The sequence below is a fragment of the Sceloporus undulatus genome, chromosome 5, assembly GCF_019175285.1.
Source record: "Sceloporus undulatus isolate JIND9_A2432 ecotype Alabama chromosome 5, SceUnd_v1.1, whole genome shotgun sequence".
In the NCBI taxonomy this organism is placed as follows: Eukaryota; Metazoa; Chordata; class Lepidosauria; order Squamata; family Phrynosomatidae; genus Sceloporus; species Sceloporus undulatus.
In genome coordinates this window covers 3492354-3508955 of record NC_056526.1, presented here as the reverse complement: position 1 = coordinate 3508955, position 16602 = coordinate 3492354, and the positions used below count along the sequence as shown (strand labels likewise).

The 16602-nt window shown below is 43.6% G+C and overlaps 1 protein-coding gene across 2 annotated transcripts in view; it reads right to left on the bottom strand.

Annotated features, from left to right (window-relative positions):
- Nucleotides 1-16602, bottom strand: part of AHCYL2 (adenosylhomocysteinase like 2) — a 62343-nt gene that overhangs the window by 19297 nt on the left and 26444 nt on the right. For both annotated transcript variants that reach the window (XM_042467625.1, XM_042467624.1), the window contains exons 4-8: nucleotides 15840-15940; nucleotides 15057-15159; nucleotides 13725-13819; nucleotides 5724-5830; nucleotides 2323-2439 (exon numbers count right to left, since the gene is read on the bottom strand). In XM_042467625.1, coding sequence (XP_042323559.1) covers nucleotides 2323-2439; nucleotides 5724-5830; nucleotides 13725-13819; nucleotides 15057-15159; nucleotides 15840-15940 — 523 coding nt within the window. The remainder of the gene's footprint in view (nucleotides 1-2322; nucleotides 2440-5723; nucleotides 5831-13724; nucleotides 13820-15056; nucleotides 15160-15839; nucleotides 15941-16602) is intronic.

Genomic DNA, 16602 nt, shown 5'->3' with positions numbered 1-16602 from the left:
ATAAATTGTTTATTTGTTAACCGCTTTTCCTACGATCAAAGCGGTGTACAATATCATTAAAAACAGACAATAAGAACAATTAAAAATCCACATCTAAAAATACATATTAAAAGAAGTAAATTCAAACAAGATTAAAAACATATTATAACATATAATAAACTATTAAAACCATGAATTACTATATATCAAAGACAATAGGGGGAAGATGGTCTCAGACGAAACTGGGAGGGTAGGCTTGTAGGAAGAGATGAGTCTTTAGAGCCTTCTGAAAGGCTTCCACCGTTCCACTGAGGCGAATCTCTTCCGGTAGGGCATTCCATAGAGAAGGCGCCACTGCTGTGAATGCCCTTTGTTGTGTGATCGCCAGTCTCACCTTAGGGTAGCTGAGTAAGGATTTTCCTGTAGATCTGAGTGTGCGGGGAGGATTATGTAGGGAGAGGCGTTCCCTCAAGTAACCCGGACCCAAGCCATTTAGGCTTTAAAGGTGATAACCAACACTTTGTACTGGGACCGGAAACGAATTGGCAGCCAATGTAGAGATTTTAAGATAGGTGTTATATGTTCGGACCTCGATGTCCCCGTAATTAACCTGGCTGCTGCGTTTTGAATCAATTGAAGTTTCTGAACCTGATACAAAGGTAGCCCCATGTAGAGCACATTGCAGAAATCCAGGTGAGAGGTTACCAGTGCATGTACTACTTTTTCTAGGTCCCCCCGGCAATAGTTGGTTCAAGTAAAGGGTTCTGGGTGGCCGGGGTTTGAGTTAATTCCCTGACCACCCTGAACAGCTCTGCCGGACGAGACTCTGCTGACGCAATCCGTGCAGCACAGTATGCATCCCTGACTTCTAAATCACCTCACAAAACTACAAATCCCAGGATGTGTTTAATTAATCAATTAATTAATTAATTTCAAGGGTTTATATCCTGCCTTTCTCCCACAGTGGGATTCAAGGCGAATTTTGCAGGATGCAGCCACAACATTTAAAGTGGTACTGAAATGCTAAAACTGCATAGTGTGAAGGAAACTCCAATGACAGCACAACCAAATGGGGGTCAATCCACTGAAGGTGGGAGATTCAGGCCAGAGATAGATACAGTGCTGGGAACCAAACAGATGACCTTTACAAGGAGATTAGAGAAAATTCATGGTGGGTAAGGCTACTGGTGGCTATTAGTCATGAGTTATGTATACCATCCATGTCAGCATCAATATGCCCCTGTATACCTTTCACTGGGAAGAATGAATGGGAGATTGCTTTTGTTCATCCTTACACTTTGATTCCCAGGGGCAACTGGTTGGTCACTGTGTGAACAGAATCTTGTCTGACCATCATGGCTCTCCTACTGTTCTCAGCTAGGGTTGCCCTAGGCCACTAGAGCACCCTGATGCAAGCAGGATTACAGGTGCCAAGTGACCTAGGCTCTGACCCCAGGAGGATTATTTGGTAAATTCCAATGACACACTTAATCCTATATTGCTATTCTGAGGCAGTGCTCTCCTCCAAGAGCCTTTCTGTTCCTACCATCTAATGCCCCAGGTGGATGTTAAAATATGGCCCATGGCTAACAATGCTAAATATAATTCAAGAGATGAACTGACTAGTAGTAGAAGATGGACAAAAGAATAATAAGAAACATGCCATTTACTGCTGAACTGAACTGAGTGTGTGTGATATAACTGATACACACATTTTTCTTCTTGTAAACAGGAGAGTAGCAGATAAAGACCACAGTGTGCTGTTTCACAATGTGATGAAAGCTTCAAACCATCTGATTCCTGAGGGCCTTGATAAAACCCTTTGGTGACCTTGGGCAAGCCACACTCTCTCAGCCTCAGAGAAAAGCAATGGCAAATCTCTTCTGAATAAATTTTCAGAGCCACTGTAGCATAATGTTTTGAGTGTTGGACTAGGACTCTAGGAGACCAAAATTTGAATCCCTTCTCAGCCACGGAAACCTACTGAGTGAACTTGGGCAAGTCACACTCTCTTGCCCTCAGAAGACAATGGCAAATCTCCTCTGAAGAAATCTTGCCAAGAAAATCTCATGACAGGGTTGCCATAAATTGTAAAGGATGAAAGGCACAGAACTAAAACAGCAACAAAGTTAATCGATAACAGAATTCCAGCCAAGGACACCAGAGCGTTGTTGTGATTTAACACCACAAATGGAATATCTCTTATCCCAAGAGATGTAAGGAAAGAGAAAAGCGAACCAGTTGGTTGTCATTAGGGTTGCAGCCCACTCTTTCCAAGACTGTCTTTACTAGCGGGAAAATCTCCTCCTGTGAGAATTTATAAATAAGCAACAAGATACAAACCCATCTAGAATGGATTCCCGGCAGCAGTAGAGGTTATCAAACTTCTGTTTGGTAACGGAGTCGTTGACATTCATCGCTGGGACGCAGAGTTTGCCTGCCTTTGACAGCTGGTATAATCTGAGGAAAGGAAAGCAAACACACAGGAAGGTGGTCAATGCTTTCCTCCAGTCTTCCAGGAGAGCATATGACTGACTGGACAGCACTGTTGATGTTGAAAGAAGGTTACAACTCTGAAGAGTCAAAATTCAAATAACGTGACTCTGTTTCCACATAAACTTGCTTTTACTTCAGGGCAGAATAACCATTATCCAGGTGAATAATTCATGTTTCTTAAAACACCATTCTTTAAGTTATTATAGTATCAGCTCACATGCAAAAAAAGCACTATCACATGGAAGCAAGTGTGTTTTCTGCTGATCCAGAAGGTAAGATCTGGATCAATGGATTCAAATTACTAAAAAGGAAAAAGAATCATAGAATCATAGAGTTGGAACAGACCACAAGGGCCATCCAGTCCAACCTCCTGCCATGCAGGAACTCTCAATCAAAGCATCCCCGAAAGATGGCCATCCAACCTCTGTTTAAAGACCTTTAAGGAAGGAGATTCCACTACACTCCAAGGGAGTTTCTTCCACTGTTGAACACCTTTACTGTCCTCCTAATGTTGAGGTGGAATCTCTTTTCCTTTAGCTTGCATCCATTGCTCCGAGTCCTAGTCTCTGGAGCAGCAGAAAACAAGCTTGCTCCCTCCTCAATATGACATCCCTTCAAGCATTTAAATAGGGCTATCATATCACCTCCAGGCTAAACATCTCCAGCTCCCTAAGGCGTTCCTCATAGGGCATGGTTTCCAGACCCTTCACCATTTTAGCCACCCTCCTTTGGACATACTTCAGTTTCTCAATGTCCTTTCTGAATTGTGGTGCCCAGAACTGGACACAATATTCCAGGTGGGGCCTGACCAAAGCAAAATATAGTGGCACTATGACTTCCCTTGATCTAGACACTATACTTCTATTGATGCAGCCTAAAATCACATTGGCTTTTTTAGCTGCTGCATTGCACTGTTGACTCATGTTCAATGTGTGGTCTACTTGTACTCCTAGATCCCTTTCACACGTATAAGTCTCTCCTTCAGCCATGAGTCCCCCATGATCCTATATCTGTGCATTTCATTTTTCCGCCCTAAGTGCAGTACCTTACATTTCTCCGCGTTGAAATTCATTTTGTTAGCTTTGGCCCAGCTTTCTAATCCATTAAAGTCACTTTGAATTTTGATCCTGTCCTCTGGGGTATTAACTACTACTCCTAGTTTGGTGTCATCTGCAACTCTATGTTTCTATGTATACTGAAACAGAGGAAGGAACTTGAGGAGGACTGTATCTCCTTTTCCATTAAGAGGAAAGCATGACAGCTGCAATCCCATGGGACTTCAGTCTTTCGGTCTTGCTCTCTCACGTGAATAAACTCAGGCACACCCAGTTATTTGCCCACATAAGCAGGGACAGGATTAATCTGAAGCTGTTCTTATTTTGAAGGTCCAAAGACTCTATAGGTCCTTTTCATTAAAATCATACTTGAAAAGAGGACAACACACAAATATGCGAACTCACACAAGTATCTACCCCTTTGTATTTCTTAGACATGCAGCTAGTTCTTATAAAATCTGGGGTGGGTGGGAGAAGAAAAGTACAACTACTACACCAGTCAACAAATTCTGTGGAACTACAGTTCATGATGGTGAGACATCATATGTCATTAGCTAAATGGCAGAAGTTCTGTTTTCTCTTTTAGAGTCCTACACCAAGCAGGCTGGCTCTTCCACCTGATATTCACAGCACACCAAAAAAGCCTCTGACATTCCCTCTCTTGCCTCTCTGCATAACAAGTGCTACAACCCATAGCAAAATGACCACTGATGCAAATGGGTGGACCTTAACCCTCATGTCAATGGGCAGAATGCAATTTACACATGTTCTCCTGAAGCATATAGAGAAGGAACAGCTGTCATCAAGCTCTGTACGCACTCTGCAACTTATGTATTTCACAATGGAGCTAATGTTCTGGCGCTGTGTATTGCTCATGGTTTGTGTCCAGGTTATCTACAGGATAACCTTCTCCTGTACAATCTGCCCTGTACACTCAGGTCCCCTGGGCAATGTTTACTTCAATCATGCAGGACTAGACTGGCAATGGTTTCACAGAGGACCTTTTCATCTGCTGCCCCTAGACTGTGGAATGACCTGCCAGAAGAGATACGACAGCTGGAAATGCTGACAGCATTTAAAACAACATTAAAGACACATCTCTTCCAGTCATTTTTTAAAACATGGCTTTTTAATCTGTATCTGTATAAGAATGTACCAATATGAATGTACTTGAATGGTTTTATAGTATTGTATTTTAACTGATGATTTTATGTACTGTATTTTCTGGCGTATAAGACTACTTTTTAACCCAGGAAAATCTTCTCAAAAGTTGGGATCGTCTTATACGCTGTGTGTCGTCTTATAGGGCAGGTGCTGAAACTTCTGAGCTGGACTGGAGAATCTGTGGTCGCCACATATGGTGGGGGGAGCTCAAAAATGGCCACGGCTGCATCCCCACCGTATGTGGCCATCGTATGAAAGCAGCTACTGCTCTGATAGTCTTGGAGACAGGGAGGGCTGGACAGGCAAGGAGAGCTGACCAATCCAAGCAGGCTTTGTATACAACAAGGTTTCCTGCTAAGTACCTGCATGTCATAAGCATTTGAATTAAAATTACCATATTGAAATCAAATCTCATTTTTTAAAATTTTTATTTGGTGTGCGTTGGAAGAGGGGAAAGTCTTATATGGTGAGTGTATCCCAAACTCTATATTTTAACTGGAAAAGTTGGGGGTTGTCTTATACGCCGGAAAATATGGTATTTGCTTTTTAATTGTTTGTACTTTAACATGCTGTACTCCACCTTGAGGAGAGGCAGGAAAGAAATAAGCATTTGTTGTTGTTGTTGTTGTTGTTATCATGCTCCACAAAATGGCATTCTGAGGTATCAAAGCAGCACAAACAGTGGTCCAAGGAGATGGGGAATTGAATTGCCACTCAGCTTGGGGAAGCCTAACCTCCACTGGTAGAAAGGGATCTTGTAGCACCTTTGAAACTACCTGAAAGAAACAAGATGGTAGCATAAGCTTTTGTATGAAAGCTTGTCCCTTCCAACTTCTTTCTTTCAGGTAGTCTCCAAGGTGCTACAAGATCCTTTTGCCTACTGATCTTCCAGACTAGCATGGCTATATCTTTGAACTCTTCCACTGGAGGGTTATTGTTGGTAAAGTTGCGGTGCAAGTTGAGCAAATTGTTTGCACCACTTGAACAAGATATGCACCAAACCCTCCGTAAATATGTTGGTGCCCTTACCTGTGGACACCAGTAACACTCTCCTCTACAATTCCCTTGATCTTTTTAAACATGTTGGGATATTTCTTGTAGATCCAGTGTGTGAGATCCCCGCCATCGTCCAAGATCTGCAACATCACAAAGAAGTCATAATCACCACAATGCTTTACTACAGATGCAATGCACTGCTTTTTCCACGTGGGGCATGGATATCTTGGCTTACTCTGTCTTTTATGATTTTTTAAAAGGTATATGCACATGCCAGAGTGGCATAGTTGGAGACCAGGATTCAAATCCTGGCTTGGCCACATAAATCCATGGGTTGACTTGGGATGAAGAGAGCTGATCATGAATCTGGCTTGGTAACAAGATTGTATGTAATATGATAGTGTTATTCCTTGGTATAAACAATTCAGAAAAAGGGAAGGAGAAAGTTGTGTTGTTATTTTATGTGCCTTCAACTCAACCTGGACTTATTGAACTAACATGGTGCAGTGGTTTGAGCACTGGACAATGACTCTAGAGACCAAAGTTCAATTCTCTGCTTGGCCATGGAGACTGACAGGGTGGCCTTGGACAAGTCACGCTTTTTCAGCCTTAGAGGAAAGGCATGGTCAACTTCCTCAGAAAAAAAAAAAGCATGCCAAGAAAACACTGTGACAGGTTGGCCTTAGGGTTACCATATGTTGAAAATGATTTGAAGGCATGTAACGTATATTGTTGTACCAGAGTACTACCAATTTCACATATTTCTTTCATTAGAAACAGTGCCAAGGGCGTCTGACAATCTCACATTTCACATCAAACAGAAAGCTTCAAGGAAAGGAAAAGAAAGGACAGGGGGGAGGGAATGAGGAAAGAAAGAAAGAAAGAATGAAAGAGAGAAGGAAAAATGAAGTTGAAAAGGGAAAGCAGTGAGAGTAATCTATCTCCAAGGTTCTTGTGAGTTGTTTTATTTGTGAAGCTTAGAGAAAGGCATGTACTACAGATTAGGTAAGACACAAGGGGCTCGTACAGACAGGCCAAAATAAAGCTGCTTTGGGTCACTTTGGAGGTATGCTGTTTAAATGATGCATGTGTCCTACGAATCCGGAAGCTGTGCCAAAGCCATGCTCCAGTCCTAAGGACTGGAACATGGCTTTGGTGCGGCTTCTGGACTCTTAGGACGCATCCATTATTTAAACAGCATACCTCCAAAGTGACTTGAAGCAGCTTTATTTTGGCCTGTCTGTATGGGGCCACGGTTATGAGACAGCAGCTGAGACCAACAGGCAGAGTCAAACAAGCCATAAAGAAGGTCATGAAAGCAGCAAAACAAATGAATTCTAACGTTAAGAGACAACAGTACAAATTTGTAAGATATGAGCTGACTCACATACAATGACAAGCTATAATCTGTTACTAGTTGCAACCCTGTCTTGAAAGGTTCACAGCTGCAGAACACCAAATGTTGGTCTCTGTGCAAAGTGGAAAGCTTCTGTCACCCGGGGGTGGGGGTGGTGGTACCAAGTGCACCAAACAGGGCCCTCAGTGGGCATTAAGATTTATTATCTGGGTCTAGAGGTCTACGGCACTCTTATGCAAAGCCAAAATGTACACGCAAGACAAGAACAACAACTCATTCATACTTTCCATCTATTTTTGGTACTGCATTTTGATGGCACAAGATTACTACTGCCTCTAAGATTTTAACCAGGACCTTATGCAACCTTACACTAGAGTAAATCCTAATTATACCAGTCTAAGTATTTTTTAAACCATAGAGGAAGGATGCTGTTCCCTCTTGCCCAACAGGTTTGCTATGGCTGCAGAAAGGCAGTCGAGGGCTCCTATAAACAGCTCCCCCCAATAACTAATTTGCTCCCAGATGTGCGCAGGGGCCATCTGGGTGCTATTTTGAACCAGAGAAGTAGGAGCAGCCTTACTTTGTAGCGTATTCTTTCCTTGGGTGGGACATGGCCTATCAGTTGCAAATATTTGTGGGGGGCACAAAGCTGAGCCCAGAACCCATTTGGATTTTGTCAGATATCCAGAGGGGAAGAAGGTTGTTCTGGTGTAGCTGTGTTGGCTATGTAACAAATCCAAAATATATATCATGGTGATACCACAATTTTGCCTATTAAAAGGTGTAAAATGCATCATGCTAGCTTTCAAAGCTTCACAGGCCTCTTTGTCAGGCGAAGGAGTTAGAAATCAAATGGGAGACAATACTGTGACAATGTAGAGCTGAATTTTGCTTAAGATACTTTAGGTTTAAGAAGGTACCCAGGGGGAGCCAATGGAAATAACAGTCTTACCCTTCCGGTGTGTATTAGCCTATTGGGTGACACCCTCCTTTGGGGTGTCACCTGGTGCGGTATGCACCACCGCACCCCCCCTAGTGACGTCACTGCTCAGGAGAGAACTGCAAAGTTAACCAAAAAGGAATCTGGATGTGAAATCAGACACATTTGCCCATGCAAGATAAAAAATAAATAAATCTGAGTTTCTGAAATAGATACAATTTCAGAAGTGAAATTTCAAAATTGAAATGGCAGAATTTGAAAAGCATTTTGTTGTCCAAGACAGGAAACAAATGACATGTGAAATTTGATTAGAACCTCTTTCAGTAATACAAGGTACATTTGCTAATGAGGTATCAAGACTGAATGGGGAGATGTTATTTGTTCACAATTAGTTGGGGGGGCGCGCAATCTGAATGGATTTAGCCACCTCTAATAAAGAATTCTATTTTGATTCATATCCTCTCATTTTTATTCCATCTAGCATATTTGTAATCAATGTTCATGTATTTTTAACAGTATTTAAAAAACAAAACAGAAACAAGTGTGTGCCTTAAATGCTCAGTCAACCTAAAAAGTAGCCCCCAACCTTGTAGGGCAAGGTGCCCAATTATGCAGGGACTTTTAAAAAAGGGCTCTCGGGCCTAAAATGGCTTTGGAGTGGAGTTTAGTATGGTAAAAGCCCCATGCCCTCCAGAGGGCATTTGGGGGCAAAAGTTGGTTTGCTTTTGAAGGGCCGCAGCCCTCTAGGAGGGTACTAATGGGACCCCTAGCCTCCTACGTTTATTCCCCTGTGCTGTAGGGTAAGGAAGAATGAATGCACTTCATCATAGCCACAAATGGCAGCCGTTTCAGAAGATCTGCAGAATCACAGCGTGCACAAAGACTGTGGCCAGGATTTCAAAACCTAGCTCCCTAGGAACTACAGTTCTCCTTCTCTTCTTCCCAAAAATCAGAACTTCCCAGCCTTTGTGGCTGTGAAGAGGTGCTTTATAAGAGTCTGGGCAGAGACTGCAAAAATCTCAGAAGATAGGAAAGGGAAGGAAAGTGGTGGAGCTTTAAGGAGGGCCCCCACTATAGACCCTCACAGACTACTGAGATGTAGGGAATCTCAATGGTGTTAGACTACATGCAATGGGATTCGAGACACCAAATGGCTAGGTATCTGATGGTGTTTGCAATAGCGCTGCCTTGCTAGAGGGGTTTATTTACTTATTTAAAGCATTTACCTAATATCTCTTAGCCCTTCAGGGCCCCCAAGGCAATTTATAACAGATAAAAACACTGAGACCATTAAATAGACAAATAAAAACATTTTTAAAAGATGAAAACCACTTCTTAGAACAGTTTAAAAATTGCAAACAGTTAAAACAGGTAAAGCAGCCCTCTTCATTTTAAGGATCAGAGGTCTTATTGAATAAATAAACTGAATACATTTTAAAAAAGGCTGTGCAAAAGAACACCGTCTTCTTTGCCTGTCAGAAGTTCAAACTAACTTATCCTTGGGACAGAGTTCCACTGTTGAGGGGTACTGTTGTCAGAGAAAGCCGTATCATGCATACACACCAACCTAGCCTTGTGGGTCACTGCTGAAGGTCTCAAATTTTGGGCAAGCTCACATGCGAGGAGGAGGCTGTCCTCCAGATATCCTGGCCCCAGGGGTAAGACTTGAAGCACGTCACACAGAAGCTGGACAATGGAAGCCAGGGAGAGACCTGCAGCTCAAGGTTCCCAGCCCCTGACTGGAGCCACCTCGTCTTCACCCCCGATGGATTAGTGGCCTGGAGCAAACTTTGCAATATAAAGCTCATTCCTTTCTCCCTCCCTCCCTCCCAATCTAGGCTTGAGCTCATTAATCTTTATTTAATTAAGAAGGTTGCATAATCCACTCCCTCTCCCCATTCCCAAAATGCACGAATAGAGCAAGAACAGCACATTTTTGCCAGCTTCCTTTGTACCCTTGTGGGAAAGAAGAACAATAACTGCTGCCAAAACATGCCTAGTTCCTGAGGAGGAGGAGGAAGAAGAAGGTTTGTCTTTTTCCCAACATCAAGCACCAACTGGGCCCCCATTCTGGTTGCCTCCTCTATTACAGCTCCAAGCAAACCCATCAATACTTGATATGTGGCAACTGAGAGGCTGCAATCTCACTGGGGGACAAATAGCAATGGCTTGGCCAAATGGCTTCTTTACTCTAGTCTTTTGTGTTCCTCCCCCTCCTCATTAATGCTACTGGTAGCTTGCAGCTTCCATGTTGGGGTGAAAGGGTTAATCTAGTCATTTGCCACGAGTTCAGAGATCAGAAAACTTAACTTTTTGATTTCAACTTTCCAAATGCCCCAGCCAGCATGTCCCCTCGCTTCTAAAAGTAATTTTTCCATGCTCTCTTTTACTCCCAAGGAGCATGTGCTACTACTTCTGGGACATGTGCACAGATGTCATGGATATAACGGAGGTTTCTATCTGCTTGGAGCAGATATTATGAAAGGCATGCCTTGGATCACTTTGTAGCACTATGTACAAAGTGGTGGAGATTGTTCGTGATTGGAACCCACAGGTTTTGGAGGAGTAAAAGCTGGGATAGGAAGAAAATCATCTCCTTTGAGATGTGGTGCTGGAGAAGAGAGCTGAGGATACCGTGGACAGCCAAGAAGACAAACAAATGGGTTCTATAAGAGATCAGGCCTGCACTCTCTCTGGAAGTTAAGATGACTTTTGTATTTTGGCCACATCAAGAGGAAGACCACATACCAGATGGCTAGACTCAGTCAGGAAGGACATGGGCCTGAGGCTATAAGACCTGAGCAGAGAGGCTGAGGACAGGGGGTCTTGCAGGTGTCTCAACCACAGGACTGCCATTACTCGTGGTAAGCTTAAGGGCAGCTAATAAAGGATCCTAGTTTCCAGTTCATGGGAAGCAAGGGTCGTAAAGTTGGAAGAGACCCCAAGGGCCATCCAACCCCAATTTTGCCATGCAGGAAGACACGATCAAAGCACTTCATGGGACAGAAGGCCATCCACCCAAGTTGGTTTGCTTTGAAACACAGACTGAGCATCCCTGTGAATATCTTACTGAAATGACCAGGGGCCCACAAATGTGCTTGCAACTTTGCCAGTGGCAAGTATTGTTTTTCTGGAAAGCACTCCCTTACCTCTCTTCCATGCCTAGAGAGGCATGAGATCATGCTAACTTCCGTGGTACAAAGGAATCATACAACTGCTATGCTGTACTGAAGTTCAGAGACACTAGAAAGCCATGCACTGTTTTTTTCCTTTCTGAGCAGCTGATCTTTGGGGCAATGGAGTCAAGCGCCCATCCTGCAGAAGGGGGCTGGCCCTACAGGTTCATGCTGAGTCATGAGATCAATGCAAAATCTGAACGTTCTGCCAACTCCCTCTGGAAAGGGGCAAGGGGAGACAAGGTCACACCAAGGTCTAAAGTTGGCAGGCACCAAGGTTAGGTAAGCTCTGTTGACCCGCCTCTCTCCCAGGAGAACTAAACTTGAAATCTGCTGGGAAATTAATTGGCCGAAACAGAGCCCAGCCACTTTGAGCTGGGGGTTTTCTCTCTGCAAGCTGTACTTTGAAGATTAACTCTTTCCTCCCTTTGTACAAATGGCACCTTTGACTCTGGATACAGCTCTACAAGAATGTTATTTTCAGCTAGGAAGACATGTAAACTCTTCCCAGCCTTCTTGACCTGCATATCCCATTTGATGAGTCATTCCCATTTCCTTGTGTCCAAGGAAAGACCCAGAGTTCCCCCATGGACAATAAGGGCCCCTCTGCTAGCTGTATACTGCTATCTCCTGAAAATGCAACACTACTAATCCTCCAGAGAAAATGTATGCTCTCTCACTTTTATATGGCCAACAGCACTCAAATCTCTCCTTTATCAACCTATTGCAGGGATGGGCAACTATGAGGGGTCCACCCAAGAGGGTGAAATAGCATGATAAAGGAAAGATCTGAGTGCTGTTACCATATAAAAGGGGAGGGCCTATCTTTTTTCTGGAAGAGGGGGCATTTTCACCACATCTTTCAGTCTTGTATGTCCATTTTAGCTCTTTCTCTGCAGAAAAATTGCCTCCCATATCCCATGCTGGCGGACATTTGGGAGCAAAAAATAGATGACATTGTGGCCCACAAAATGGCCTTGGTAGACCACATGCTGTCCACGGGTCACATTTTCCTCATCTTTGATTAAACCTCTGGCATTACTTTGCAATGGCACTGTGAGCTCTGAGGTATTTCCATGAAACTACAATGGGCTGGGGTTGGGGCAATATTCTGTCCCTGAGATCTCCTGGGGGCTAGGTGAACTAACAAAGAAAAAAAACCTCACAAATTGGAAGTGGTTTTTAGTTTTGAAAAACCAGTATTTTTTAATATTATATAGAGACCTTGAGAACTAGTTAAAGGATGAAGCTTCTAGAAGGATCAATTCTCCTCTCCTTTTTCTTTTTCTTCTTTGGCCAGAAAAGAGTGGTCCACTGGAATGTGGAAAGGCCAAAAGCCTGGAGGGCTGAATACAAGGCTGCCCTTTCTTCACCCCTGAACTAAGGTCAAACTGCAAACTGTAAGAAGAAATCCAAACTGCCTGCTTTGCATTTAGAAGACCCCAGGCTCACTCCCTCAATTCTCTCAGTAAAACGCTTACAGGCACCAATGTTTTTCCCAGTCTGCCCACCCAAAAAGCTATTGACACAGCTGAGTATATTAAACTGTACTGGACAGTCACAAGGCTTCTTATGGACTGGGACTTTTCCATGCAAGTTAAGACACTAGAAGAACAGGCCAGTTCAAATACCATTTCCGATTTCACTTCTACCAGCAATAAGACCCACATGCTTCAAGGGATAGGTATCATCCCAACTGCATGCTCCTGGTTTCGAATTGCAATTCGGGTGCTATAGTTATCTGCAGGCAGAAGAAACTGCCATCTTTTGGCTCAGAAAGCACACACTCTTCTATGCTCCAGTTCAAGGTTTTAGGAGAGATATGATTCCTTTGCCAATGTGATGCTTTTCCCAGATAGGTCAGAGGACCCCAAGCACAGATTAAAAACTCAAGAGAACTATGTCATGAAACCAAAAAGTATGGCTTCTTTCAGCCCTAGAGACTTCTTGAAGACTGCCCTGTTAAAGGCACCAAGCTCATGTATCTTGTTTCCAACTGAATGTGTGAACATTTTCTATAAATTGCTTTTGTAGACATCAAGCAACTTCTTAACATACCTGTTGTCCCTCACTTCAAATAGCGAACACTTAGAAATGGCCTCTCTGTGTCAGGCAGGGCTTACTTCTAAATAGACAACAGATTACTAATTGGGAGAAGGGCAAGAGTTCACTGTTGTTATCTATGTCCAGCGCTTGTGCAAGTTACCTTTTTAGGCAACTTCCAGAAATTCTGTACTTACTGTGAATTTTCGTTCTCATTGGGGAAAGGAGGTCAGCAAACAAGGAATTCTGGGAGTTATATTTGGAAAAGTAACTTGTCACAGCTCTGCACATGTTTTATGTGCAGAAAGTCCCAGGTTCAATCTTTGGCAACTCCAGCCAAAAGGAAAAAGTAGCAAAAGATTTTCTCTAAGACCCTGGAGAGCTTCAGTCCAAAAGAGGCACTACTGGGCTAACAATTTGAAGTAGAAGGGAATTCTGGCACCTGCACCTTGCTTTATCTCTGCTTGTCTATCAGTGTTTCAGTGTTTCAGTATTGCAGACTCGTCTTCAAAACTCACCATATTTGGCTGCCATCCTTCTACGTTGACACAGCGATCAATACACCACCAAAAGTCATCCTCTGATTCTCCTTTCCAGGCAAAGACAGGGAAGCCTGTAGAAGAAATGGGGAGAGTGTGTACTTCAAACAACAGCATGCAGATCACAGCCAAATAGCTGATATACAGTGAAAGACACCACAACCTTTGCTCAGTACCATCAGAAATATTGTTATGTTTCTGAATATCAGTCACTAAGGTAGAACAAAATCCTCCATCTTTTACCACTTCTGATGATCCAGAAGATGCTTTCCCACTATCTATATTTTAACTGCTCTGTATGAGAACATACAGGTTGAATAAACTTTCTTTAGAGGTATTAGTGGAGCAGGTCTGTGAGCCACCTTGAGTATGCAGAGTGATCTAGTCCCACCACTGGCACAAGGGAAGGTCATGGGGTCCTCATGGCCAGCTTGTAGGCATATTGTTGGAAATTGGGTCACTGCGGGAAGAGGATACTGGATAAGATCAGCCTCTGGTCTGATCCAGCACAGTTCTTCTCATGTCCTTAATGCTAGATTAGCCACCCATCATAGCCTAGGCAATCCCAACCACAGAGTAGTGTCAGAACTTTTTCTCCCTCATTTCTAAACAGAGGTTTCTAAACAGAGACTGGATAGTCATCTGTCAAGGAGGCTATGGCTGTGGATTCCTGCACTGGGAGAGGGTTGGATTGGATGGCCCTTGGGTCAAGCTCTACAGTTCTATGAGTCACTGAGCAAGTAGTGGGTAACTAGTTCCTTGCAAGTGGAACTCCGACATAATGAAGTTAAATAGATCTTTCCCAAAGCCCATTCCAAATGTCATCCTAATGCACCTTTTCCAGGGACAGAAATCCACACTTTTTAAGCATCCTGGGACTGTTGCAATCCCCAACACCCCACAAGAATGAGAGAAAAGCATGTGAAGAGAAAGACAGCACCCCCAATGAATCACAGTGCCCAGTAAACAGCCACACCAAAAGGCAGAAGAGTTCTTAACTTTTCGGGTCTGCACACTTAAGTCACCCTTTCTCAATTCCTCCCCCTATGGGTCAGGAAGGCCTCCTGTAGAACAGAAAGAAGCTTTCAAGCCAGTGTTCCTTCAGCCATCAAATACACCCGCGAGGAGAGTCAAGAGCGATAGAATGGAGTTGTCCTGAGGTTTTGTCTGAGCTGCTTTTAAAGCCAAGAGCACTGGCAATCTCACAAAGGCACTGACTGAAACAATAATATTGAATGGTTCTTAAAACTTCCAAGCAACGACCTCCAGCTGCACTTTTAATCTAGAATTTAAAGAAAGCCAAATGCTTACCACTCTCAGCCAAGGCAGCTGCCACTTCGTTGAGGGTAGAGTAGATGTTACAGGCAGCCCAACGACACTGAGCACCCAAGGCACCGAGGGTTTCCATGAGAACCTGTAACCGGGAGAATCAGGAGAAAGCGAACTGAGTCGTGCAAGTGACAGGGTTAGAGAAATTTCCACAAACAAACCTTCCCATCTGGATTCAAGGCATACAGCCCTAAATGCCTTGGGGAACTGAATACTTTCCCCCATATACACCCACCCCGAGGACTACTTTCAGCAGGTGGGGCTTTCTGTGTCTTTGTGGAAGACATGGGACAGGGCCTGCTCTGCTGTATCACTGCAGCTGTAGAATATCTTCTCCTTAGAGGCCCTACTGAAATTTTGGGTAAGTCATGTTCTCACAGGCTCAGAGGAAGGTAAAAGTGGAAAACCCGCTCTGAACAAATCTTGCCAAGAAAACCCCATGATATGGTCTTCTTAACGTCGCCATAAGTCAGAAATGACTTGAAGGCCCACAACAACAACAAGCCACCACAGAAACTGCAAGGCATGATATACATGCAGCGCCAGTTTATTAAAAAGCACAACATGGATTTCCCTAAAGAGGCCTGAATTTAAGGGAACATCTAGAGGTTTCCTGAAGAAGTCACATGTGGCTGTTATCTGAGCTTCTGTCTCTCCTGGTAGTGCAATGAAGGATATCATATACTTCAGCCAGCTTGTGACACTGGTGTGGGCCTGTGTGCTGGGTACAAAATATTGGAAGAGCAGGCAGGTGGCTCAGCTTACAGCAGTCTGGGCTGTGATGTGGGTACAGCCCACAATCTTGGCTCCGGCCAGCGGCTTCTCTCCCTGAGCTCTTTTCCTCAAGGCCATGAGTGCAGGCATTTCTAGGAAGGAAGAGAAAGGAAATCAAACAAATGAGGACTCCAATGAGCAAACACCCCACAGCCATTTGAGCAGAGGCTTGCCAATATCACATTAGGTACTCATTCTCCTCACCCAGAAATTCACTGCTTGAAAATGATGTGAAAAGTTTTTTGTAGCCAGTGCCCACAAAACCATTTGTAATCCATTTACGATGGGGTGGCAGTGGTGCTGATAATCAGCAGAAACAAAGTCCTAATTAATGAAGAACATTGAAAGAATTCTCCCACCCCATAAAATCCTCATACCTAAGAAAGAGCCCAGCAGAATTGATCAATCCAAAGGCTTACCAGACTCCGCATCCTGTTCCCCACAGGGGCCTATGACACGTCTCAATGGAAAACTCAGAAACAGGGTGTGGGATCACTAACAACCTCCTGGTTGTGGTCCTCAGCAACTGTATCCAGAGGTGTACTGCCTCCCATACTGGAGGTAAGAGTCTGCTAACAGCAGCCACTGAGAGCTTTGTTCTCTGTGGAATTTGCCCAATCACACCTTTTCAAAGCCCAAGAATCATTGTCTCTCAGTTACCCTTAACCCTGCGAGTTCTTTCAATTAGAAAGACAAAAATGGTGTGACCATTAGGTTGGATGAAAAAATACTGGGATGAAGGCTTTCCATGTTT